The sequence below is a fragment of the Mytilus galloprovincialis genome, chromosome 5, assembly GCF_965363235.1.
Source record: "Mytilus galloprovincialis chromosome 5, xbMytGall1.hap1.1, whole genome shotgun sequence".
Classification (NCBI taxonomy): Eukaryota; Metazoa; Mollusca; class Bivalvia; order Mytilida; family Mytilidae; genus Mytilus; species Mytilus galloprovincialis.
In genome coordinates, this window is record NC_134842.1 from 81,800,700 (window position 1) to 81,827,746 (window position 27,047).

The following is a 27,047-nucleotide window of genomic DNA, read 5'->3' on the forward strand; positions in this document are numbered from 1 at the left end:
TGATATATTTTTCAATGTCCTTTTTGGTAATATAATAACTGTTTCGATTCTTACACACCTTTGGCTTTCAAATATTTGTGGCTTTGAGCATTCCTGATGAAGGTTAATTCAGAAAAGAGCTTAGGACACATGAATTTTTAAACTTGCTGATTTTTTTTATAAAGAGGATATGCTTGATAGGCGCAGAAATAAACCTGCGTTTGATCATCTACAGAACCCTCATAGAAATTTTGCACTGCTTTTATAAGTTATAAAAGTTTAACTTTTAAACTTTTAAAGAAGAATTACAAAATGGAATTACTATGCAAAAATGTAGTCTTTCTCATTTATAGTATTTAGAACATCGAAAACATGATGATTACATTAATAAGTGTTGTAATATACAGTGAAAAATATTTTTTATAAGTTTTATCAGGAAAAACACTGTACATACTGTTAACAGCAAACGACAATATTTAACAATGAATCGCAGGAATAACCAAAAATATTGGACGGTGAAAAGAAAAAAAAAACACCAACAGCCTACATTAACAGAGCATGAAACGATCAAAATATTAAAAAAAAAACAACCAATAATGTGTCCCAAGTACACGGATTCCCCATCCGCACTATCATTTTCTATGTTTAGTGGACCGTGAAAATGGGATAAAATCTCTAATTTGGTATTACAATTAAAAATATAATATGATAGGGAACATGTGTACTAAGTTTCAAAAACTACCTTGACCAAAAACTTTAACCTGACCTCGACCAAAAACTTTAACCTGAAGTGGGACAGACTAACGGACGAACGGACAGTACGACGCACAAACGAACAGACGGACACACAGACCAGAAAACATAATGCTCATAAATAGGCCTAACAACAGCGCACACCTCATGCTCAAGGTACCAGACTGACGTGTTTTTTTTTGTGTGATTTGTATGAAAATACAAATGTGCTTAAAACTTGCATGAAACGTAATTGAAATTTGAACAAATACTAACTCCCTTGATTTCTTTATAAGAATTTTTGTAATGTCCAGTGGCAAATATTTCTGGAAAATTGAACACATGTCTCACGAGTAGTCTCAACTTCAGTAAAAAGAAATCCAAATGAGAGGGGATTGTAGGGTGTCAATTTGTCGTATAGTCAGATACAGGACAAGCAATGTTGAAATTAGTATCTATACATTTTTTAGATAATAAGTTAATTAATATAAAGGTATATAGGGGGAAAAAAATCAGAGACGAGTGCCTGTGAGATAAGAAGTGAAAGTAATGCGTATAATAGTTAAAAGTGGGAAAAAACTGCAGATACTTGTAAATAATTATGTAAAACTATGCAGATTCAGTAGACATAAAATTGAGAATGGAAATGGGGAATGTGTTAAAAAGATAACAACCCGACCAAAGAACAAACAACAGCAGAAGGTCACCAATTGTTCTTCAATGTCAGTTTTCGTAAACAAATCAGCTGAGTAAATTTAGTTGTTAACCCTCCATTACTGAAAACTACCTAAATATATATAAAATAGTTGCAACTGAACGTCTAACAAGCAACGACCAATCTTAATTATTATACTAAAGAAAGAAACCGATTTCATTGAGCCCCAACCCCTTTGGACCGTACAAAGTCGGAAATGTTGGAGATATGGCGTATACATGTAGTATTTTTTACTTTCTAAATTTGCATAATTTATGAAACAATCTTTTTTCCACAGAAAACGGCAATTTTTGAAAAAATATACAAATTCGGAGACCGTTATCGATTTGTGCCTTACACGCTTTCGCGCATGGTCCGTATTTCATATTTTCATTTCCCAACCGAGATGAAACGGATCTTTTGCATTATGTTCCCCTTTTTCATCTCCTTAAAGAAATAAAATAAGATGCAGTTACCGTTACGTGTCCAGATCCTTACTGTGTCCACGTATACAGTTGCCCATATCAAGGATTTATACAAATCCTTGCCCATATGTTCTGTGATTTCGCGGGAATCATTACAAAAGCATGCATTTTAATTATGAAAAATTCATTGCATTGCAAGATAATCATAATGAATGATTTAGCGTGAACACAAAAAAACCCCAACGTTTATCTACACACATGTGACGTACAGTGACCATAAACAGCGAAATCCACCAAATTCGTTGATTAATTAGCGGAACGAGATTGATTGACTATTTTACGAGATCTGATGTCCATTTCTCTGCCAAGCTTGACGGATGTATATCATACAACCAATAAAATCGTTTTAATATCGCAAAATATGTATGAAAACTCTATGTTGTAACGGACCGTCAAGTAGAAAGCGTGATCAACGCCAGGATTTAACAAATATGGCGCTCGGCCAGGCTATCTTTCTCTTCACCGTCATAGGTATGTATTTACTTTTTTGAATTTCATTTTCTTCCCTAAAAATGCTTCTGATAAAAGAGGGGGGGGGGGGGGGAAATGCGACGAGTCATCGTTCTTGCGGTGCTAAAATGTGTGTTAACCTTTTTTTCCTCGATTATCGTATGAGCGTATAGGACTTATTCACGTCTGCTTTTTGATAGAATGAAGAGACTGACATAAATTAGATGAAGAAAATGAAATAATTACTATTTTATAACTTTTGTTATGCAAAGGCTGCATGTTTCTTGGTTTTTTTTTTGTATCCGTATGTATTTGTTATAAACATAATCGACAGCATTTTTCAGCTTTATTACAGCGACTGTCCGATTGCAGAAGAAAAATAATCTACTTGATATTTGCGATTGGAACCTTAAGAAAAATTCTGTCATGATTTCTAATAACTAAATACATTATGTTGAGCCATTTTTACATATATGTCGAATACATGCAACTGTAACAGTACTGTTGGGGAAATTTTGATATCTTAAGAAAGCCACTTGTTTTATGCAAGTCGTTCAATATCGGACTTACAGGACTTTGACTTAAATCCTAATCAGTTCAAAAAGAGTTCAAAAAAAGTTCAAAAAGAATGCTTTATGTGTTTTATCTCTAAAGGGATTCAGAACTAATGGCATGTGACTTAATTAATTTTTTCAATATTCAGTTTGTTTTATTAGGTTGCTGGGACTTTTTTTTATATCAAGAAATATATAAATGAAAACTTAATACAACAAATTGAAATAATATAGGGGAAGACAGAGCTGAAATATTGATAAAGGGTTGAACGTCCAGTCGGTAATAGTACATGCATATCAAGAACCAAGTTTTGCAAAGGCTGGACCGCTGAGCAAGATTTTTAGCGCACATTTTTGGTTTGGGTCAGCTGAGGATCCCCTCCGGGTGCTAGATATTTTCTCTACGTTTAAGACCCATTTGTGGCTTTCAGCTGTTGTCTGCTCCTTGGTCGTGTTGTTGTCTCTTTGACATATTCCCCATAACCATTCTCAATTTTTTTCAAACTTATTGTATCACAAGTTAACAGTCCTTCTAGAAACATCAGGGGCGGATCCAGCCATTTTAAAAGGGGGGTCCTAACCCAGGATAAAGGTTGGGGAGGGGGTCCAACTACATGTCCCCATTCAAATGCATTGATCGTCCAAAAAAAAGGGGGTTCCAACCCCCGGAAACCCTCCCCCCCTGGATCCGCGCCTGAACATGGCAGGATTATACTTGGAAACATTATTCTGAGTCCGGTGATACCAGTCTTTATTTGTACTCATCAGTGCTAACATACGATTATATCATAAAAAACAATCAAATACCGGTATTTAAATTTCTGGCAGACCAAACCTAGATTTCTTATACCCAAGGCGAGGACATTTCACGTATGATACCACATATGTTGTTCTTAAAAATAACGAAAAACAAAATATTTTACTATCCTATAAAGCTTCTCCACATCGTCTTACTAAAAGAGATAAAGTAGTAATAACAGATACTGATATTAGAAAGTTAGAAAACACGATTTAATGAATATTCCAAAAGAAAGTGTTTTTTCCTTTTTCAACTGTTTTAGTTTGTTCTTACTGTTTCACCATTGCCCCTGGGGGATTAGGTGCTTGCTAACATGTTTAACCACGCAACATTCTGTATGACTGTATGTGCCTGTTCTAAGTCCGGACATTTATTATTCGTTTATTATTTTGTACATAAATTAAGCCGTTGGTTTTCTCGTTTGACATTTGTCTTTTCGGTGTTTTTATAGCTTACTATGCGGTATAGACTTAAAGTTTGATTATTGTTAAAGGACGAGTACATATCTTAAGAAATGCAGTTGACACACATACCAATAAAGTGAGGTTTATCATACAAAGAGCATACATAAATTCTGAATTCATTTGTAAATCAGTTTATTATTATAAAATGTAAATAAACATTGTGTAAGCTATTTTGATCAATTATTGTCATAAATAAACTGGAAATAAACAGCCGTACATTCAACCCGTTATTTTGACAGCTAATTGATTAATTGTAAGGAGAGAAGTACTAGTCGTTAATTGACCGTTTCAGAATCTATAGCAACATGGGTAATTTCATTGTTCGTACCCCAAAGTGAAAATAACGTTACGTCATTGGTTGAATTTCCATTGTTTATAACGTTTTAAACCAATCAAAACGCTTTGGTGTACGCTTTTGAAAATAGTACCCAGGATGCATTAGATTCTGAAACGGCGAATTACAAATTGAAAATTGTCAAACACTTTCTCAGGAGAGGTGAATGTTTATTTTTGCTTCAGTCAGCATTTTTTTTAAATTTAACACTACAAGGTTTGGGAAAAAAACAGTTTCCGAATATTTTTTTTTACCTGTGCTCAAACAGAATATTTTCCCCATCAATTTGGGAATCAGAAAAAAATACCCCTCTTTTGAAGTTAAAAGGTCGTTCCTTAAATATTTGACTCCCTTTCCAATCGTTCATAATTATAAATAAGAAGTTTAGCTAATGTTAACTAATCCCTGTCCTGAATATTCATGGAATATTTGCCGCTGGACGGTAACCAAAACCAGTCACGTTTTGTAAGAATTCAGTAATATTAAAACAAAAAATAAGATTTTGTATGATTGCCAATGAGCCATATTTTCACCAAAGTTCAAATCAAGTTGATGCCGAAGCAATTAAAGAAAACGCTACGGCCTTCAACAATGAGAACAACCCATACTATAGGTTCGGCAATAAGAGGTCCCTTCCAATTTGTTAGTTTCAATGCTTTAAACAGATACGTTTTAAGTTATTTAAAAGAGATCTCTACAAACTCGTTAAAAAGATAATTTAATCTAACTCGTGCATGGCTGTTCATCCTGAAAACAGGTGCAAATTTTCAAGAACAAATACGCAAAAAGAGTCCTGGCAAAATCAACAGGGTATACACGTCAAGCACTGGAAACTTTGTACGGTCTTACACAGCTACTAAACAATAAGATTGAGAATGGAAATTGAGAATGTGTCAAAGAGACAACAACCCGACCAAAGAGCATATAAAACCGCGGAAGACATATGTATACCGCTTGTATACTTTCTACAATTGATTGTTGGCTGTTTTCTGTTTAAAGCAGGCGAGGAGAAGGCGAGTTCAGATATTTTAAATATATTTTCGCGAAAAATGTTTGAATATCGTCTGTTCTATAATATTAATGTAATAAACTTAATTGACATATTAAGACGGATGATTAGTAATGAATAATTATGAATGATATCTTTGGTTTAAAGACAGGACGCATATAATTATAATATATCATCCGGAATTAACACTTATATGACAAATGTTGCATTTTGATTTATTTAAATTTACCACATTGCAATAATATACAATTTAAATTGGTTTCCTCTACAGTTTTTTGTGATAATCGATTATCATTTATATCATTTTGTACAGTGATAGTTGTTATCAATCACGTTGAAATAATTTAAGATATAATAAAATTGAGAATGGAAATGGGGAATGTGCCAAAGAGACAACAACCCGACCATAGAAAAAACACAATAGCAGAAGGTCACCAACAGGTCTTCAATGTAGCGAGAAATTCCCGCACCCGGAGGCGTCCTTCAGCTGGCCCCTAAACAAATATATACTAGTTAAGTGATAATGAACGCCATACTAATCATTTCTATAAATCATATGCAAAATGATTTCATTATTATTGGTGACAATTTGTTTAGGGGGTAACTAGCTAGTGAGATTTTCTCGCTGCGTTGAACACCTATTGGTAGCCCTCGGCTGGTGTCTGCTCTTTGGTCGGGTTTTTGTCTCTTTTACATATCCCCAATTTCCATTCCTTCAAAAGTCAATCAAAGCTTCTTTGGTTAAAAAATCAAAACCGACCACACCGAGTTCAGTTCGTACGTCAATTGTTACTAGAAGAATTTTATCAGGATTTTTCAGGCCTATAGATATAAGTGAAAACCTTAAATCTTTGGTGGTCTTTTGGGCCGCAGCGTTTTTACTTCGAACGCAGGTGGTCGTATGTTCACACACACGAGAGGTCAGACAAAAAGACTTGCATATTCGTATTGGTTACTTCCCTTGTCGGCTCAATCGCAAGTTATCGTTGGTTAAAATAAATGAGGTGTCAGACAAAAGACTTGCATATTGGTATTTGCTGCTTCTCTTGTCAGCTCAAAGCCCAAACTGTGTCAAAGAAGGGTGTCACTATCCTGTTATGTCTCTTTGTTGACTTTATATGTTTACATGGTTCGGCTCCTCATGAGGGTCAATATAAAAAAAACCAACTATATATAATATTACATACATAATGTTTACCACTGGACGTTAAATCAAATACATTCAGCATCTTTGAGAAGAAACAAACTGCCCTTTTCTCGATCTTGATATCTATATCACTAATGGAAAGCTGAATACTAAAATTTATGATAAAAGGGATGATTTTTCATTTCCTATCGTTAATTATCCGTTTTTAGATGGTGACGTTCCCTTGTCACCATCTTACGGTGTTTATATATCTCAACTTGTACGATTCGCTCGTGTATGTAACAATGTTTTAGATTTTAACGAGAGAAATTTATGTATTACTGAAAAATTATTACACCAGGGTTTTCGATATCACAAACTAGTCAAAACATTAACTAAATTTTATCATCGGTATAAAGACATCATTCGTAAATATAGCTCAACATGCAGACTTCTAATACGTTCAGGTATTTCACATCCAATTTTTTATGGTAATATTCTTTATAAAGCACAAAGGTGTCAGTATTCACCTCAGAAACTTACAAAACCTTTGAATAGACTTATTAAGAAGGGATATAATTACTATACTGTTGTCAAGTCATTAAAGATTGCATATTTTGGCGTTAATATTGAGTCACTGATAAGGTCTTTGCATCGGAACTAAACACATTTATTCTAAAAACAGTTGTTGGCATGACACGGGTTATGTTCTTCTCATATATGTTATGATGGTATGATACTAAACCCCTAACGGGAAGGATTGTGCCTGATGTTCATATGATGAAATCATAATCTTTCAGTCAGTTTAGTTGAAGTCTGGAGCTGGCATGTCAGTTAACTGCTAGTAGTCTGTTGTTATTTATGTATTATTGTCATTTTGTTTATTTTCTTTGGTTACATCTTCTGACATCAGACTCGGATTTCTCTTGAACTGAATTTTAATGTGCGTATTGTTATGCGTTTACTTTACTACATTGGTTAGAGGTATAGGGGGAGGGTTGAGATCTCACAAACATGTTTAACCCCGCCGCATTTTTGCGCCTGTCCCAAGTCAGGAGCCTCTGGCCTTTGTTAGTCTTGTATTATTTTAATTTTAGTTTCTTGTGTACAATTTGGAAATTAGTATGGAGTTCATTACCACTGGACTAGTATATATTTGTTTAGGGGCCAGCTGAAGGACGCCTCCGGGTGCGGGAATTTCTCGCTACATTGAAGACCTGTTGGTGACCCTCTGCTGTTGTTTTTTATTTGGGCGGGTTGTTGTCTCTTTGACACATTCCCCATTTCCATTCTCAATTTTATTAAAAGTCAACATTTTCTTTACGTCAAGTATTGGTTTGAACATTAGGCTTATGTAATTCCTTATGTCGTCGACAAATGTTCAATCAAAAGAGTTAAGCAGATAAGCTCAACTGAAGTTCTGTATATTACTCATAAGTATAGATAACTATAAAATGTTTTTTTTAACATTTCAGACACAATTTTAGAAACTAACGCCAGAGGTAAGTTACTTTATAAAGTTAAAACTGTTTTGTTTTTGGACTAATGAAATTGAATGTTACTTTTTGACAAGATCCTCATTTGGATTTTTCAGTTGTACTCATTCAGACAATCGTGTTATCATATTTATATGCAACTCCGGAGGAATCTACTTCAAATTGCATAATAATGAAGAAAAAAGCAGTACAACTCATGTCTGCTGTCTTTGTTGTACTTACAGACTCAAAATCAAAACAAAGGTGTTTATAATGTCGCTTATTATAAGTTTTATTTTTGTGGTAAAAATTAGCATCGAAGGATGCATTTCAGGATGTTCGCTCCTACTTGAAATCTTATAAAATTCCCTTATTCTTGCACGATTTATCCTTTTCCTCACATGTTGATTATTTTATTCAATCAACGTGTGGTTCGTGCGATTTCAGTTCTTCATTGGTCAAATGATACGCATTTGACAAGAAGGAAATAATTTGCCTGCATATTGTTTTAAAATCATTCGGGAAACAGATTCCACCACCTGTATCAAATTCATTTTCATTTCTCGTAGCTATTAAAAGTACAAGAGAGGGAATAATTTTCCGCCAAAATCTCAATTGCTTTTAATTATCTCGAAAACAACCACACGGACATATTTCTGCTTTTTTAATTCCTTTATTAATGTACCGTAACGATCAATTTTATTTTAAAAAGCTTATTATTTTAAAACTGAAAAGCAATAATCCTTAAGGTAACTTCAGATAAAAATTATGTCGAAACTATTCTTCTTATATTCACGGATTGGATAAATGGTGAAACAATTGTCGAATCTTTTCAATTTTATTCACTTGTTGTTGTTGATTATTTTTAAAAGCATATGCATAACTTATAACTTATATATACAACTTATATCGTTAATAAATGAAGATAACCGAGCAATTAACACAGGTGAGAGTAGGTAATAGGAAAGACTTAACATAGAAACCAGATGATATGAATAATAATGAAATGGCTATAAATGACAAGTGTTACGTATTAGATACAACATTATCCAATCATGTACTACATCTTTACTCTACTGTTGCCCTCAAGACGCCATTATCTACATTTTAAGCTGATTGTTGCCTTCAAGAAGATATAGGAATAAAGTCTCACGAAAAATATATCGGAAAACGCTTTTACCAAGCTAGGAATATGATAACTGTTTTCATACGTGTTGTTGGTTGATGAAGTCTACGTACGTTTGTTTTTTCGCAGTCAGATATTATGGAATTCCCTTTTTCAAATCTACCTTGGAATTCAGTATTTTTGTTAATGTAAATGTAAAAAAATATGTTTTTTTTGTTTTGTTTTTTTGTTTTTTTTTTATCATATTTACGGCTGTAATTTCTTTTTTCGTATTTGTGTTTGATTCATATATTTTTCAACTTTTCCAAATAAAGGGAGGTAGCTCAGGTAATAGGGGAGATAAATCAGATTAAATAATTTTATAATTGAAAGTGTTTTGAATTTACCTATTTTAATATGTAGAAAGAACAAAAGTTCGGTGACCCCCCCTTTTTTTTTCTTCTCAAAGCATGTTATAAGAGCTATCTTCTCGCATATTGTCTTTTTAAAAATTCTATGGTAGTTTTCTTTTTACCCCATGAAATTTTCCGTGCATAATCTATACAAAAGTTTGCACAACCTGAAAAAAAGTCTGGTGACCCATACTTTCTATTATATTTTTGAATAAAAAGCATGATAAAAAATCATTTTGACAAAGAATTAAAATATTCTATAGATTTTAATTACGACGCCCTAGCTATCTTAGATATCCAAAACAACATAAAACAAATGCTTTAGAGAATATATGTAAATGATCACTCCTTTTAATGTTATTTATAATTATTTTTTTTTAAACTAGATATACATTTCTTTACATATATAACGAAACAAACACAAAGAAAAAGAATAATTTCCCAGCGACAATTATTTCCTATTGATGATAACAGGGACAAATTAATTTGAGAGGCCCCTCATGGGGGAGTCCTAGTAATCACATAATCACCATTTTTTTGCCAATATAATCACATAATCATTAAATATTTGCTTATCTTTAGTAATCAAATAATCATAAACTAAAAAAACAGTCCTAGGTAGTCAAATAATCATGAAATATTTGGCTTAATAATCAAATAATCATTAAAAAAACGGCCAAGTAATCACATAATCAAAAACCCCATGAGGGCCCTCTAATTTGATTGATGGATATTATCTCCAAACGACTTTCGCACGATAGCGTTTTTTTATTGCCACGTAAAACTGTATGAGAAATGTTCTTTCATCAAAACTACATAAAAAATTGGTCAGGTGCAGGGGACACACGTATGTATGTCCTTGCGAAAATTAAAATGTATAAAACAAATACCTCATACATGTAATACACTATACTCATAGCTATAAAGTTGTATATACTTAACAGCTTTATTATTATGTGTACATACCTCATACATGTTATACACTATACTCATAGCTAGAAAGTTGTAACTAATTAACAGCTTTATTATTATGTGTACATACTTCATACATGTTACTTTAAGTACTACATTAAGAAACGGATTGATGTTATCGGCGATTAAGTTATACACATCTAAATAACTAAAAAATGTTCCAACCACTAAATTTATATTTTTAAGGCATGTCACCTCCAAGTTAAATATGAGGTGATGCAATGTCAATACATCTGGTCTCGCTCCATTTGGGATTCATGCAAAAACTCGTCAATTATGCGCGCCTTTATGACGTCATTTACCAGATAGAGGGGATCGCCTGTATCCCTGCACTATTTACGTTCATCAAGCGTCTTAGTGATCGTCGTTGTGCAGGATAAACTAGAAATAATGGTTGTTCTGTAAGTACTTAATGACAATTCCCTAATAACAGCAGTGCTGATTGTCAATTTTGAGAATTTAATTTGCTGAATAATTCGTACAATATAGAATTATAGTTTTCCAACCACTCGCTCAACATTGAAACGGAAGTGACGACGCCCCTAAACGCACAAATGACGTTCACTAAAACCAGAGTTTTTGACGGAAATGCATCGAACTCGAAAGTTGTCTATTACCTCTGGTTTTTTTTTTAAATCTTTTTATTGATGTGTTACAATCATTTAATGGGTTTGAACATTTCTGAACAACTGTTGCCTGTAATTTGAATCTATTTTATTTGACACCATTTCATAGGTTATAAACATCTAAATACATGCAACTGAAAAATGACATGCCTGAAAAAAAAAATTTCAAACTACTAAATAGATATTTTTCAAGGCATGGAGGTTATAACTTGCAGTTCGGATTACTTCGTCAAAATTATCTCCCCATTACGCCACATAATTTTTAAAATCGTAAACATTGAAGCCATTGTAGTGATGACGTGCTCAATTTTGCTCTTGAAAATCTATCCACATATTATCATTACGATCCTTATACGCCAGTTTTTTTTCAAAAGACAAATGTATTTACTAGCTACTTAGCATCATTTAATGTACCTTTATGCATTTGGTCAACTCAATTTAAAACTATTGTCTGATCGGTTGTTAGGGGACATTTTCGAAAGTTTAAAATTATTCTAAACATATCATATATCCCAGAGAACTTGAAATTTACGATAAAGGATTCTACAAAAAACAAAAGGTCTGCGTAATATCTTGATTGTTTTCTTTATAATAACACCAACGTTCGAATTCAAAGTGACAACTATGACAAACGTGATAATTTCAGTTTTTCCATTGTTAACTTTCCAATTCTTAGTAGTGAAATTCTCGCTTCTCAACCGTATGGTGTATAGATATCTCAATTAATGCGATTCGCTTTTGCATGTTAATTTTAACTGCACCAACAGGTTTGACGTCACAAAATGACTGAAATTGATGATAGATAATTTTTACGAACAACACCACGAGTTGATTGACCGATATGAGTTGTCTGTATCACAACTGACTCACGTTGTTCATTAATTTATTACCAGAATGGTCATTTCATCTGTAAATTCACCGATTATGTCCTATTTTGCTATTGTGAAATAAGACGGAATTTAGTCGCAATAGACGTGATGCAATGTCAATGCATCCGTTCAGGCTCCAATTGGGGTTCATGCGATTACTTCTGTTTCTGTTTCTGTTTCTTTTCATTGATGTGCTACAAACACATTTATTAGGTTTTAACATTTGTGAACTACTGTTGCCTGTAGTTTGAATCTGTTTTGTTTCACGCAATGCTGTGATTGTCATTTTTTTTGCGACCTTCTTAGTCTTATAATTTTATCCCCCTTTAGAACTTTAATATTTTATATATTAGAAATACGTTTTTGTAAATACGAATTAATAGTTAGCGTCGTTCGGACAGTAAAGCAAATTTTGACGTACATTGCAATTCGAATAAGAATTGACGTTAGGACGTACAACGTTTCGAATGCGAATTAAACTAATTCGAATTAGTTAATGCAAATCAAATTCGAATTACGCGAGAACTCAGCATAAAGCTAAATTCCATTTTAAACCGGAGTAACTCATTAAAACGCTGATGATGTCATGGTCACATGACAAAATTATGTCTTTGATCTGATACACAAAACACTGTCAGCCAATCTGAAGACGCTTTACATCCAAAATTAAATTACCATAACATATCTATAAATCTTTCCTGCATTTCAGTTTCAACAGTGCAACAACCATATCTTCTTGGAACAGAAATCCTGATTCAAGATAATAATGGACAAATGCGGTCATTGGGACCGAATGAACTACATCTGGCTGGAGATGCAAAAGTTGGTCTACCAGGCGTCAAAAGTCTTCATGATATGCCTACCTTAATGCACGGTGAAGGGATGGATATACCTCATAAATCAGACCATCGATTTAATGGTCACGTGTCTAACAACAATGGATATGGCTACGGGGGCCAAGTTGGGGTTATCAATTTACAAAACAATAATTTCGGAAATAATGATAAATCAACACAGGTTATTCATATACCACATTCTGGTTATAAAAAGGGATTTAATACTGATTTTTCCGGACCAAGAGAACATTTCAATAAAGGTGAGATTTCAGTCAAATACGTTTTTAAGGAATGGTAGGTAATTTGATCAAGTAACAAAAAAATATAATCTATTATTATTCAGAAAAAAAAAAATTTTCAGCACAAAATTGGTTATTCTTGTTAAAGTATTTTATCCTTGTTAAAATGTTCATGTACATATTGTTCTACTTTATATATAATTTCTTCTAACTCATTGTCTTAAATTAACATACATGTACTGTGTTACAGTATTGAATACTCAAATTTTAAGATAATCCTTTCTACGGCGGATATTATTATCGTTTACCTTGTTTACATAACTGTTATGCAGGTATAAAACAAAATTGTCGAAATTATGGTGGCCTTCGGTTGTTTTTTACTCTTTGGACGGATTGTTGTCTCTTTGACACATTTCCTATTTCCATACTCTATATTTTTATTTTCCATATAATTTAACTGTAGGGAAGTATCTAAGTTAGTCATATCTTTATATGTAATATAAAAAGAGGAGGACATTGTGTTTACTATTTAAAATTGGTTCATTTCAATAGGTCAATGATATTTCGTGTGCTGAATTGTTGATGCTTATTCAGTATATGTTTGGATGAGGTGCAGTATTAGTGTTCACACAATTTTTGTCAATATATATTAAAACAAAAACCCAACATACATTTAACAGGAAACAGACCACAACAAATACATAGACATTTTGAGACGGTAACAAATGAAATCTCCCGATATATTTCATCGGAGTCACACAGAGGTATTACCATACAGACCCAAGCTTAAGCTTTGCTTTAATAGATTGATTGTAGCAATAATTTAGTCTTTTTCGATGTGTCATTAGCACATATGCACATTTACTCGTTCAAGCCTCACGCTGTACTACTTCTTGCTTCTTAGCTTTGCTTAGCTCACATTGTGATGCTTGGTTTGTAGTCACCTCTGTGTCTATCGTAAGCTTGTAATTGTTGCTTCGTTATAGTTTGTGCATATGTAATTGTTAGCTTTAAACTGTGCTTGTTCAATTTAGTGATTAGTTCGTTTCTGTGTTAGTTATATTTTAATGTTGTGTCGTCATTCTCTTATATTTAATGCGTTTCCTTCGGTTTTGGTTTGTGACCCGGATTTGTTTTTTTTTCTATCGATTTATGAGTTTTGAACGTCGGTATACTACTGTTGCCGTTATTTAGTACATATTTTACTTTTATCTGTGATGTTTAGTTTTCATAAAACTTGTATATAGTTTAAGTATCTGCAAAACTCAGCATTAAGAGATTTAAAATGAAATATAATCCTTTATTTTGTTATCTCATTTCTCTTGCAACTCTAAACCTGAAAACCAAAAGAAACAGAATAGTATAAATCTTATTCACATACGGCATTCTCTCTGTCTTATTTTTTAAAATGATAATTCATTTTTTAATCTCTTTTAAAGCCTTTTTGCAGAGCCTGCCAAATCTCGTTTAATCCATTGAACATAGCTTGCCAAATTAAGTTTTTATTGTATTTGTATTTAATATATTTTCCACTGGATATTTTATGACACATTCTTTTAAATTTTCCTTCCGCTATTTTTTTTTATCCAAATTTTGTGGAATTGAGACTTCCTATGTTTATTATATTTATTTATGTTTCAAAGTTATGTTGTTGAATTGGAAAGTAAGACTTCTATGCGCGTTGCAATGAATCTATGTAGTAGACATACATCCTTATTAACATGTTACATAGAGCTTATTATTAACATATTTTGTACTCATTCCGGCCTAAATAATATAACTGCATGCTTATTTTAAGATGTAAAAATGTTTTCTTTGTATTATTACCCATTACACCATTAACCAGTTTTTGGAGGTATTCGTGTTGCTTAGTCTTTGTTTTTCTATGTTGTGTCTTCTGTACTTTTATTTGTCTGTTTGTCTTTTTTTTTGCGTTGTCAGTTTATTTTCAATCTATGAGTTTGACTGTCCCTCTGGTATCTTTCCCCCCTCTTTTGATTATTATAATACACTATATTGCATTCACCTATTCCGTCTGTTCGACTCACAAACATTTTTTTGCAGATACTATACTGAATTGAATAGCTTCATATTTGGTCAACTGATGAGGTGTTTTTACATTTGGAACTGTCAAACATTTGCATTCTGTTTGCATATACATACTTTAAAACGTCACGGTACTTGTCTATCCCAAATTCATGTATTTGGTTTTGATGTTATATTTGTTATTCTCGTGGGATTTTGTCTTATGCTTGGTCCGTTTCTGTGTGTGTTAGTTACATTGTAGTGTTGTGTCGTTGTTCTCCTCTTATATTTATGCGTTTCCGTCAGTTTTAGTTTGTTACCCCGATTTTGTTTTTTGTCCATGGATTTATGAGTTTGAACAGCGGTATACTACTGTTGCCTTTATTTAAAGTTTTAATATTTTGTTTAAATTAAATTTTCGGGTTCTTTGAACTACTAGTAGGGTTCTGCCCTTGCACGACAAAAAAATGCAATTCTGTAATTAAGTTTGTATTTTGAACTGATATTCATAATTGTTATTTGTTTTAAACCATGCAATACCATGAAAAATGATTATACAATGTATACTGCATCAAAGAAATTATATGAAATATTGGAATCGACAAATTACACATTCCCACTGAATGTACAAAATTCAATAATATTTAAAAAAAAACAAAAAAAAAAAACAAAAAAAAAACAACTTTTAACTGGCATTGTGTAACTCACAAGTTCAATATTTGAAATATGTTGAAATGTTAGCTTCAAATTAAAACTTTAAAAGAGAAGCGAAAGATACCAAAGAAATGTATGCAAGACTTTCACCATGGCAATTATTTTAAGGAATGTTAATACTAATATATAACATGATTCTAGATATAAAACATAATAACAATCGATTCATTCGATCATCAGTGATTCGTGTTTTGTAGAAACGCCCGTCTGGCGTACACAATTTTAATTATGGTTTCTATGGTTAGTTTATTCTTATTTACTAACAATGAAAAACAATTACGGAAATCAGGATTGCACTAGTCTATTCATTAATGTGTAATACACTTTTTTTGTATGTATATTATGTAATCGCCGAATAAAAAAACAGTTATGAAATCAAATACTTTAATTCCATTTCGAAGTTTATTGTTATTTTTTTTATAGAATTATAAAAAAAGATAAGAATTTAAAATGATATCCTACTTTTACTTTTACTTTTTTTTCCTTCAAAGGAAATTCTTTTAGTCACGGGGACAAGTTTGGACCGGAATTTTCGTTCAGAATGCCACAAAAACAAGATGTTGGAGGTAAAGTACAACTGTTTAAATATTGGAAACCCATATATTTATTACACACGTGCATAGTTGAAAGATCTTTTGATTCGTTTTTACCTTAAAAGGTAACAAAAACAATACAATCAAGGTATAAGGAATGAAAAGTGGGATTACTAAATTAATTCTAGGAAAAGCGCATATGGAATAAGTTGTTGTTCCAGCAAAAGCTGTTTTAAGCAATTTGTTTGGTACATTTTGAAATCGTTATTTTAAACCACAAGCTAGTCATAAAAATTGTATTATCACCTTAGCATATCTGTGAAAAGAAGGAATGCTTTGATAATCATATATTTATATTAGTTTAGCAAGTTGAACCACATGAGAAAAAGCGTGCATACACAGTAAAGCAAAGTTTTAAGAGAGAGCCATATCTCTTGCACGTTAAAGACACCCTTGTAGATTTCGAAAAAGAGCAGGCTAATGCCGCTACAAGGCAGCACTCGCACCCGCAAAGTGGAAAGGGATTAATATAAGTTTCAAAACTTGTTTCCCAATCCACTTTAAATAAATATGTTTAAATTAAACTAAAGCAAAGTTTGGAAAAGGTAGCGCTGTAAAAGCTGTTAAAATGGTAAAAGGTTTAATATTTTGCATTGCTTTTTATTTAGGAATATGTGCGTGATAACGTTTGCAGCGACTACAATGGAGCGTAAAGACAATGCGGCGCATGCGTACGTTCCTTGATAGACCAAATAAAGAGGTGGCTTTTTGAAGTATAAGAGGCTTGAAGATACTGTTTCGTTCAATAATATTTTTTTGAATAACTTTAGGATTAATTTAGATCAGTTTGATTTAAAAAAAAAAAGGAAAAAAGACGGACATGAATGTGATTATAAAAGTGGCAAGAGCAAATACATTGAGCGAAGAGACCATTTAATATTAACATGTATGGTAAGAAATCTAGAAGGTAAGAATATAGAATCAAACTACATGTATTTTAAATAATCAAACGGACGGCAAAGAGGATAACTGAAAAACTTTTAAAACAATGCAGAGGGGATAGACATATTAGATAACACTGCAGAAGACGTCCGATTATTTTACGATTCACGATTTCATTAATAGTCATTTACGACCAATTTTACATACAACTGATGGGTTGCATTTTAATAATAGCAATATTCTTTTTAATAAGAAAAGTAGAAAAAATCAATAAAGGAGAAGAGGAATACGAAAACATTATACAATTTGAATATATGACTGTACAGACACATAGATCACGTTAATCCAACGATACATTTTGAACAATTTGAAGGTATTTAACATGGTTAAATTATTATTTTGTATTTTATTAATTTGATCTTATTTCGCATAAATCAAAATAACCCTTTATTATTTTCGGCTGTTATGGATTTAGCTACAACACGAACGCTCAATCCCAAATGGGTGAAAGCCAGAAATATTTATGTATATAATACGTGTGGATCTACTTGATTTATAGGGACATGCAAAAAAATAGTCAAATTCATCTTATGAAACTTTAAAAAAAACCTTAGAATAAATTAGACAGAACTGGTAATGATAGTCCTAACATTATGAAAACCCAATATAGTCTTGAGTAACTGAACAATTTTTAGTTTCAAAGAATAACCAATAAATTATGAATTTTAATGTAGTCAGATAATAAAAAAAACCATATGTCAATTATTTGAATTGAAGGTAGTTCAACTGTGAAAGTGTAATAGTTGTCCAGCATAAGCAGGGTTTGAGGTTCTATCATGTACTCGCGCATGTTCCTTAGCACTTCTTTGCTGCATGCAAAGCGTTAAAAAAAATATTTTACATTTCGCTCAATACTTAGTAGATACCGCATTATGTTATGCATCTAATATCTTATATTTCTTTCTAGCTATATTGTTTATTTTGTAACAAAAAAATGTCAAGGATATGTGTTTTGTAATATTTTTCAAAACTGTAAACAAACAATTTGTGGTAAAGCAATACTGCTCGATCATCCTACCACTGAATCATCTAAAATTTACCTAAAATTACGATTCAATGAAAGATAAGTCTTAGATAAAAGAAGATGTGGCATGAGTGCCAATGAGACAACTCTCCATATATGTCACACTTTGTAAAAGTAAATCGTTATAGGTTAAAGTACGGTCTTTAATTCAGAGCATTGGCTCACAACAAACAGCAAGCTATAAAGGGCCGCAAAATGAATAGTAAAAACCATTTATACTGGAAAACCAACAGCATAATCTACAAAAAAACGAGAAAACGAGAAACTATGGTGGCCAGTTAAGGCCATTTCGCGTTTTCACCATTCATATTCTATAAGGTGAAAACGCGAAGTCGAAAACTCAAAATCGGAAAAGAAAATTATTTCGCCTTTTTCGCGTTTTCGACTTTGTGATTTCCCGTTTCGCCCTATATTATATGAAGGGGGAAAACGCGAAATGGTATTAACCGGTCACAATAAGAAACAATTATATAAGTCTTGTTTTATGATTTCATCAATTATTTTATCAGGTCCAGCACCAGGAAAGTGTCTAACTTGTTGAACTTTAATTTTAATGTTTTTTTTTATATCATAAGCTAAAATTGAGAATGGAAATGGGGAATGTGTCAAAGAGACAACAACCCGACCATAGAGCAGAAAACAGCAGAAGGTCACCAATGGGTCTTCGATGCAGCGAGAAATTCCCGCACCCGGAGCGTCCTTCAGTTGGTCCCTAAAAAATAAATATACGAATTCAGTGATAATGAACGCCATACTAAACTCCAAATTGTACACAAGAAACTAAAATTAAAAATCATACAAGACTAACAAAGACCAGAGGCTCCTGACTTGGAACATGCGCAAAAATGCGGCGGGGTTAAACATGATTAGGAGATCTCAACCCTCCCCCTATACCTCTAGCCAATGCAGAAAAGTAAACGCATAACAATACGCACATTAAGATTCAGTTCAAGACAAGTCCGAGTCTGATGTCAGAAGATGTCACCAAAGAAAATAAACAAAATGACAATAATACATAAATAACATCAGACTAATAGCAGTTTACTGACATGCGAGCTCCAGACTTCAATTAAATTGATTGAAAGATCATGTCGTCATCATATGAATATCAGGTACAATCTTTCCCGTGAGGGGTTTGGTATCATACCATCATAACATATATGAGAAGAACATCACCCGTGTCATGCCAACAACTGTTTTTTTTTAAATAAATGTGTTTAGTTCCGATGCAAAGACCCTATAAGTGAATCAATATTAACCCCAAAATATGCAATATTTAATAACCTGACAACAGTATCGTTACTATATCCCTTCTTTATAAGTCTATGTTAAGGTTTTGTTAGCTTCTGAGGTGAATACTGACATTTTTGTGCTTTATAAAGAATACTTCCATAAAGTATTGGATGTGAAATACCTGAACGTATAAGAAGTCTTCATGTTGAGCTATATTTTTTTTATATCAGTTGATTTGATAGTATTCTAGCCAGTACTCCATTAAATAAATAAAATATGTTTCATAGTTCAGAAAAAGCAAAAACAAAAAAACAAACAAAAAACCAAAAAAAACAAACCCTAATGAATCAAATCTTAAATCATTAATTAAAAGGGGTAGCACTTTATATATGAATAACATTAAAAATTACGAATAGAGTCTCAACATGTAACAAGTTAAACTGAGTTATATAAGATACAAAATAAAATATACTACAGATATCTCTTGCATTTTAAAAAAAAGTTTATACACCATGATTTTATAAATGTTAACTTTCCAATCGAAAAGAAGGTTATGATATATTGCAGAATACACTTTATACTGAACATTTGATATTATTTTGAGCCTGAATAAAAGAAACAAATGTCTTTAAATATCAACTGATTTGAAAAACCCATCGTTTAGAAATATATTTTCTTTTATAATAGTCCAATGAGAACTTTCTTTTTATTTATAGGCAGTTTCACAGGACCATCTGTTGATATTTCACCACCAGGACCTATTCAAGGACCAGTGAACCCTGGTCCAGATTTTGGCCCTGGTCCAGATTTTGGCCCTGGTCCAGACTTTGGTACTGGTCCAGGTTTTGGACCTGGTCCAAATGCATTCGATGGTCAATCAAACCAAAACTGGGGAAATAATGCACCTAACTTTCAAGGACCTAATTTCGCCAATGGAAACCAAGTTGGACCTCAAAATGTTGCCGGTATGTAATTTACATTTTATGATTTTGCTATAAAACGGATCTTTGAAAATCTCGAGACAGAAACTTTTCGCTCGAAGTATGATTCTGTAATTTGCATGTTGACAATATGTACTGCGTTTCGTCGTCTCATGGCGTCAGTTAGTCAGAAAAGGGTCGGAAGAGTCGCTGGGCTTCCAAATTGTTGTAAATCACAATATTTGCTAAAAAATACCTCATAAACAGGCTTTGAAAATTTGGTAGAAATGCATGCTTCCAAAATATCGTATGTGAACCTAACATTTTTTGTAGATGGCAGCAAGGTAAAAAACTTTGACATATCTGGTTTACCGAAAAACTTCATTTATTTTAATAAAAACAAATAAATGTACAAGTATTTGATTCCTAAATCGATTGTACAACAATTTACAACAACTGAGATTGGAAATTTTGTTACATGTCGTATTTCTAATGTTTTGATTGGTCTATAGCTAACTGTATGCTATTTTGGAATATCAAAGATTTCCTCCCGCCAAGACGATTTGTGTCAAAAAGTAGCTTTAGCCAAAAAAGTCATATACGAAATTTTGGAAGCTCAGTGACGATATGTATTTCATACGTAGATATCACTAGTTAAAATGATTACAGATAAACCAAATGGGATTGTCTATCTTGGTATATATATTAGTATTGAAACGGACCTCGTTGTCGATTTCTGGTAGGAAATCTGTGAAAGAATATACTTCAGTTGTATCTGTGGTAGCCTTATAGTCTTGTAACATTTGATGAATGTGATCAATGTTGTTATCAAACATTGCACAATTAAGTGAAAACATATCGTCGCTAAGTTAAAGATTTTATAGGAAAAGAACAATTTACCCAAATAGGTGTTTTTTATTGCATCTAAACATTATACACAGGTAATCCTGATTCATTGTCTCTATGTTGAGTATGTATTCCTACACAGCGAAAAAGTTCTGCAGTTCTAAGATAGTATCGACAGAATCCTTAGTGCATTTTATTCAAATATTTGATTAATACTATTTTAAAAAGTTGAGTGATATATGTAAAATTAACCTAGATATTCACAAACTTAATCTCCTTCAGTTTCTGAATGAGTCGGTCGAGTTTACACGTCACTTAACTTATAAAACATGTATTACAGCATATATTGAACTTTTGTTAAAATAAAATTGAGAAAGGAAATGGTGAATATGTCAAAGCGACAACCACCCGACCATAGAGCAAACAACAGCCGAAGGCAACCAATGGGTCTTCAATGTAGCGAGAATTCCCGCACCCGTAGGTGTCCTTCAGCTGGCCCCTAAAATATGCATAATAGTACAGTGATAATGGACGTCATACTAAACTCCGAATTATACACAAGAAACTAAAATTTAAAATCATACAAGACTAACAAAGGCCAGAGGCTCCTGACTTGGGACAGGCGCAAAATTGCGGCGGGGTTAAACATGTTTATGAGATCTCAACCCTCCCCCTATACCTCTAGCCAATGTAGAAAAGTAAAAGAATAACAATACGCACATTAAAATTCAGTTCACGAGAAGTCCGAGTCTGATGTCAAAAGATGTAACAAAAGAAAATAAATAAAATGACAATAATACATAAATAACAACAGACTACTAGCAGTTAACTGACATGCCAGCTCCAGACCTCAATTAAACTGATTGAAAGATTATGTCTTCATCATATGAATATCAGGTACAATCCCTCCCGTTAGGGGTTTAGTATCATACTATCATAAAATATATGAGAAGAACATAACCCGTGTCATGCCAACAACTGTTTTTTTAGAAGTAAATGTGTTTAGTTCCGATGCAAAGACCCTATCAGTGAATCAATGTTAAAGCCAAAATATGCAATCTTTAATGACCTGACAACAGTATCGTAACTATATCCCCTTTTAATAAGTCTATTTAAAGGTTTTGTTAGTTTCTGAGGAGAATACTGACATTTTTGTGCTTTATAAAGAATATTTCCATAAAATTTTGGATGTGAAATACCTGAACGTATAAGATGTCTGCATGTTGAGTTATATTTACGAATTATTTCCTTATACCGGTGATAAAATTTAGTAAATGTTTTGACCAGTTTGTGATATCGAAAACCCTGGTGTAATAATTTTTCAGTAATACATAAATTTCTCTCGCTAAAATCTAATACATTGTTACATACACGAGCGAATCGTACAAGTTGAGATATATAAACACCATAAGATGGTGACAAGGGAACGTCACCATCTAAAAATGGATAATTAACAATAGGAAATGAAAAATCATCTCTTTTATCATAAATTTTTGTATTAAGCTTCCCGTTTATGATATAGATATCAAGATCGAGGAAAGGGCAGTGGTCATTGTTATCATTAGCTTTATTTAAAGTAAGTTCTACAGGATAAATTTCTTTAGTATACATACTGAAGTCGTCATTATTTAGAGCCAATATATCATCCAAATATCTAAAAGTATTGTTAAATTTTTGTATCAAATGTTGTTTTGATGGGTCTTTGCTAATTTTAGTCATAAATTGTAACTCATAACAATACAGAAACAGGTCCGCAATAAGTGGTGCACAGTTAGTCCCCATTGGAATTCCAATAACTTGACGATATACGGAATCTACAAACCGAACAAAAATGTTATCAAGTAAAAATTCAAGTGCATAAATAGTATCAAAGCATGTCCAATTGACATAGTTCTTTTGTTTATTGCTACTAAAAAATGATCTAAAAGAGTTTGAACATATGTACTCGCATTCCGACTTTTTAAATGCCCAGTTAATTAGGGATGTTTAAATTAAACATTTTAATCTGTGATTTTTTCAAAAGAAATTCTATCAAGCTTATTAATTTGAAAAAAAATATTGACATGATCTTTAGTTGTTAATTTATGTCATTTGGTCTTTTTTTTTATGTTATATTTATCAATTTCTAATCGTTCTAGATCAAGACTTTAGCATTGACTTAGGTCAAACAGGTAAGCTATATTTACAACATATATTACGTTCTACTATATATGTGACACATCAAAGTGAGTAGAAAAAACAAACACAAAAACTAAAACAGCTGTAACAATGTGCGTGCATTTTTCAACTTCCTTACATGAAATTTCATAAACAGCAGTTCTCAGCTTTGAATAGTCAATATTGAGCACCGATTATGCTGATGATCAATTCGAACTTAAATATGAATAAATTAATATGTTGGATATACTTCAATGAGACATCAACCAAACGATGTAAGTAGGATAGGGGATGTTTATGATTATATGGAGGGAATATCCTCCGTATCAGGTTTGACTTATTTGTGGTGTTGTTGCCCATTAAGGATAGATGATGTCAGCGATAACGTCATAGCGTCACGCCCGACGGCTTCTATAAATGACTAAAGCTGAACACCTCCTACTACTGATGTATTATCCAACCAATATATCGTATTAATCTTATATAAATGAAACTTGAAAGATATAATTCTCTTTTGCCTAATAGGAAATGCATGGGGAAATCAAGGATGGAATCAACAGCAAGGGCCTACAGGATGGGAACAAGGTTGGAATCAGGCAGGATGGAACCAACAGGGAGTGTTCCCTGGGGCAGGATTTGGTCAGCAGGGAGGAGCTTTCAATCAAAACCAAGCTGGTGTAGCGCAGCAACAAGACTTCAATCAAGCGTTTGGTAATCAGAATTTAGGAACAGGAGGGCCACTACCAAATATTGCAACTCTTAATAGTCCCGAAAATTTCCAATCAAGGTTTTTAGGGGGAGTGGTAGCACCAGTAGTAGCACCAGTTAAACCATTGGGACCATTGATGACGAAATCAGATGTTAATGTTGATACTATCAAACCAATACTTCCGGGAGATGTTGCCAAAGGTCCCGTGCCTTTGAATACTGTTTTTTAAAAAGTTTTTAGGATGTTCCACTTTAACTCAAAAATAAAGGGTAACTGATGTTTTTATTAAGTGTGCTGAAGAAAATATCATCTGCAATTCACTCTATTTGATTTTGCATCGTTTTATTTTCGCAAAAATAGGTCCTTACGGATAAGGAGAAAAGTACATACATTAAAATAATCAGGAACTGGAAGTGACTCAAAATGAGGTTGATAAAGATGTCAAAAGGAATGTTAGCTTATTATCATTCAAAATTGCAGAAATACGGTTAAAAGTGGTTTATTTGAAATTCATCTTTACCAGTTGGAAAATGGTGTATTTACTACATTTGTTAATAAAATCATTAAAACATCAATTTTGTACCTTTAAATTTTGGAATATTGCACAGCAGCTATTGAATTTTATCGCACTGCTGTTAAATTATCACGTTGTGATTGGTTTAAAGTCAACACGTGGTGACCCCTATGGATCCTTAGGGAGTTAGTAAATTTCATAGGGGCTTCATGACGTCACATCCACTGTCAATGGTGATGTCATGTATTAAAGTTGTTGTAATTCATTGTTTGTTTTTCAACAAAACGCCCTATGGATTTTTCTAACCCTCTATGGATCTGTAGGGGGTCAGTAGCAAACCATATAACTTATAGTATCCAAAAGTATAACATGACACATTATATAACGCAAAATCACAAAAATACCGAACTCTGAGGAAAATTCAAAATGGAAAGTGTAATAAAAAAGCAGCATCAAATGCTCAAAAACATCAAACGAATGAACAACAACTGTCACATTTCTGACTTGGTACAGGCATTTTCCTAAGTCGAAAAGGTGGAATGAAAGTGCCTTTTAAAGCTAGCTAAACCTCCTCTCATCGTAGAAACCTAGGTTAGACTTATGTATGCGTTTCGATCCCAGGAATAGATTACACGTACCTTTACCATATTTGGCACACATTTTTGAATTTTGGATTCTCAATGCTCTACAAATTTATACTTGTTTGGCTTTATAACTATTTTGATCTGAGCGTCTCTGATGAGTCTTATGTAGAAGAAACGCGCGTCTGGCGTATTAAATCTTAATCCTGGTACCTGTGATAACCAATTCAAACGGCCAAATAAAGTACGCAATTGAAGAGCATTGAGGACACAAATTCACCAAACAAAACTTAAGTGTTAATATATTCATGCGGTAGAAAATCCGTAGTACTTTGCAAAGTTTTTGTAAAACGTTCATATAAAATTATGACTATGTCAATGATAGTAGTTACACAACTAGGGTGGTGATACTCTCGGTAAGGAAATTTGCAGCATCAGTGTCTTCTGTCCAGTGGTTAAAAATCCAATCATAGTTACCAATATTAAAATGTGTACGCTAGTTTGTTTATGAAAGACTCCTAAATGACGCTTGAATAAAATAAGTACCAACAAAATTTGGAATTTTCGTTTTAGAAATTGTGTCTCTTCAGTTATTTAACTAAAGGAAATAAGAAACAAAACCAATGTAGATGTTTTTTCTAAGGTTATTTGTTTTGACTTATTTTAGTAAACCTTTTTACAAACTTCAAGAAAGGTTTACCTGAAAATGGCTAAATATATAAATGAGTAAAGGAAAACGGTAGAGAGAAGACTGATAAAGTCCAGATTGTGGTCGCACGTCTTCTACTGAACGTTATGTATGAGTATATAACTCAAAGAAAAATAAACTTTTATTAGCAATTTCAAGGACTACTGATCTGTTCATCCCACTCATGCATTACATTTGGCATAAAGGCTCGCAAGTCAAACATTAAAAATGAAAATGAGTAATTGTAAGGGAACACCATACCTACACAGTGTATACTGTCTAGTAATTGACATTCCCTAACTATAACAGCTTACTTGTAGGCTTTAGTCAGTGTATATTGTACACACACATACAAACCATTACAATAGAACAAAGTTAATGATGCAATACTGTAAACAAACTTCCTTTAAGTATAAAAGAGACTCGTTATATTATTATCTTCTAGCACATCACAAAACGATTAGTCGAGATAGTAGGCTTATTATTAATTACTCATACCTCATATTTCGTTTACAGGAATCTCCCATGTGGCATTCATATAAAATCAATGCGAATAACAAATTTATAATGGAGTCGAAAAGCATTTTAACCAAATCTTAACCCCAAAAAGTGACTAATCTTGACAGACAAACAGCAGGTTAAATAAAGGCAACAGTAGTATACCGCTGTTCAAACCTCATAAATCCATGGACAAAAAACAAAATCGGGGTAACAAACCAAAACTGAGGGAAACGCATTAAATATTAGAGGAGAACAACGACACAACATTAAAATGTAACACACACAGCAACGGACTAAGCATTAGACAAGGACTAAGCATTAGACAAAATCCGATGAAAGATACCATTGTGACATTCGAAACAAAACTCGAAAATAAAATAGATAACGCCATGGCAAAACTGAAAACAAATTACGAAAACCAGTGTAACAAGTCTATACA

The 27,047-nt window shown here is 32.7% G+C and overlaps 1 protein-coding gene across 3 annotated transcripts; it reads left to right on the top strand.

The window, feature by feature from the left end:
* Positions 1-2,214: 2,214 nt before the first annotated feature.
* On the top strand, positions 2,215-24,899 carry LOC143076503 (uncharacterized). Of its 3 annotated transcripts, XM_076252319.1 has the most exons (8): positions 2,215-2,361; positions 8,102-8,128; positions 12,796-13,182; positions 13,842-13,925; positions 16,392-16,466; positions 20,409-20,657; positions 23,597-23,629; positions 24,141-24,899. In XM_076252319.1, exons 1-8 carry the CDS (start codon positions 2,256-2,258, stop codon positions 24,551-24,553), a joined length of 1,374 nt encoding a protein of 457 aa, XP_076108434.1. In that variant the 5' UTR covers positions 2,215-2,255; the 3' UTR covers positions 24,554-24,899. The 3 variants fall into 3 exon arrangements, with proteins under 3 accessions (XP_076108434.1, XP_076108437.1, XP_076108435.1); XM_076252320.1 differs by lacking the exon at positions 13,842-13,925 and having other exon boundaries at positions 2,220-2,361; XM_076252322.1 differs by lacking the exons at positions 13,842-13,925; positions 16,392-16,466 and having other exon boundaries at positions 2,217-2,361.
* Positions 24,900-27,047: the final 2,148 nt, after the last annotated feature.

What these genes read in the sequence shown, in the direction of transcription:
- LOC143076503 (XM_076252319.1), top strand. Translation starts at nt 2,256, where the DNA reads ATGAAAACTCTATGTTGTAACGGACCGTCAAGTAGAAAGCGTGATCAA. An exon ending in TGGACCTCAAAATGTTGCCG is followed by an intron (nt 20,658 to 23,596) that starts GTATGTAATTTA and finishes TAATCGTTCTAG; the next exon opens with ATCAAGACTTTAGCATTGAC. An exon ending in CATTGACTTAGGTCAAACAG is followed by an intron (nt 23,630 to 24,140) that starts GTAAGCTATATT and finishes TTTGCCTAATAG; the next exon opens with GAAATGCATGGGGAAATCAA.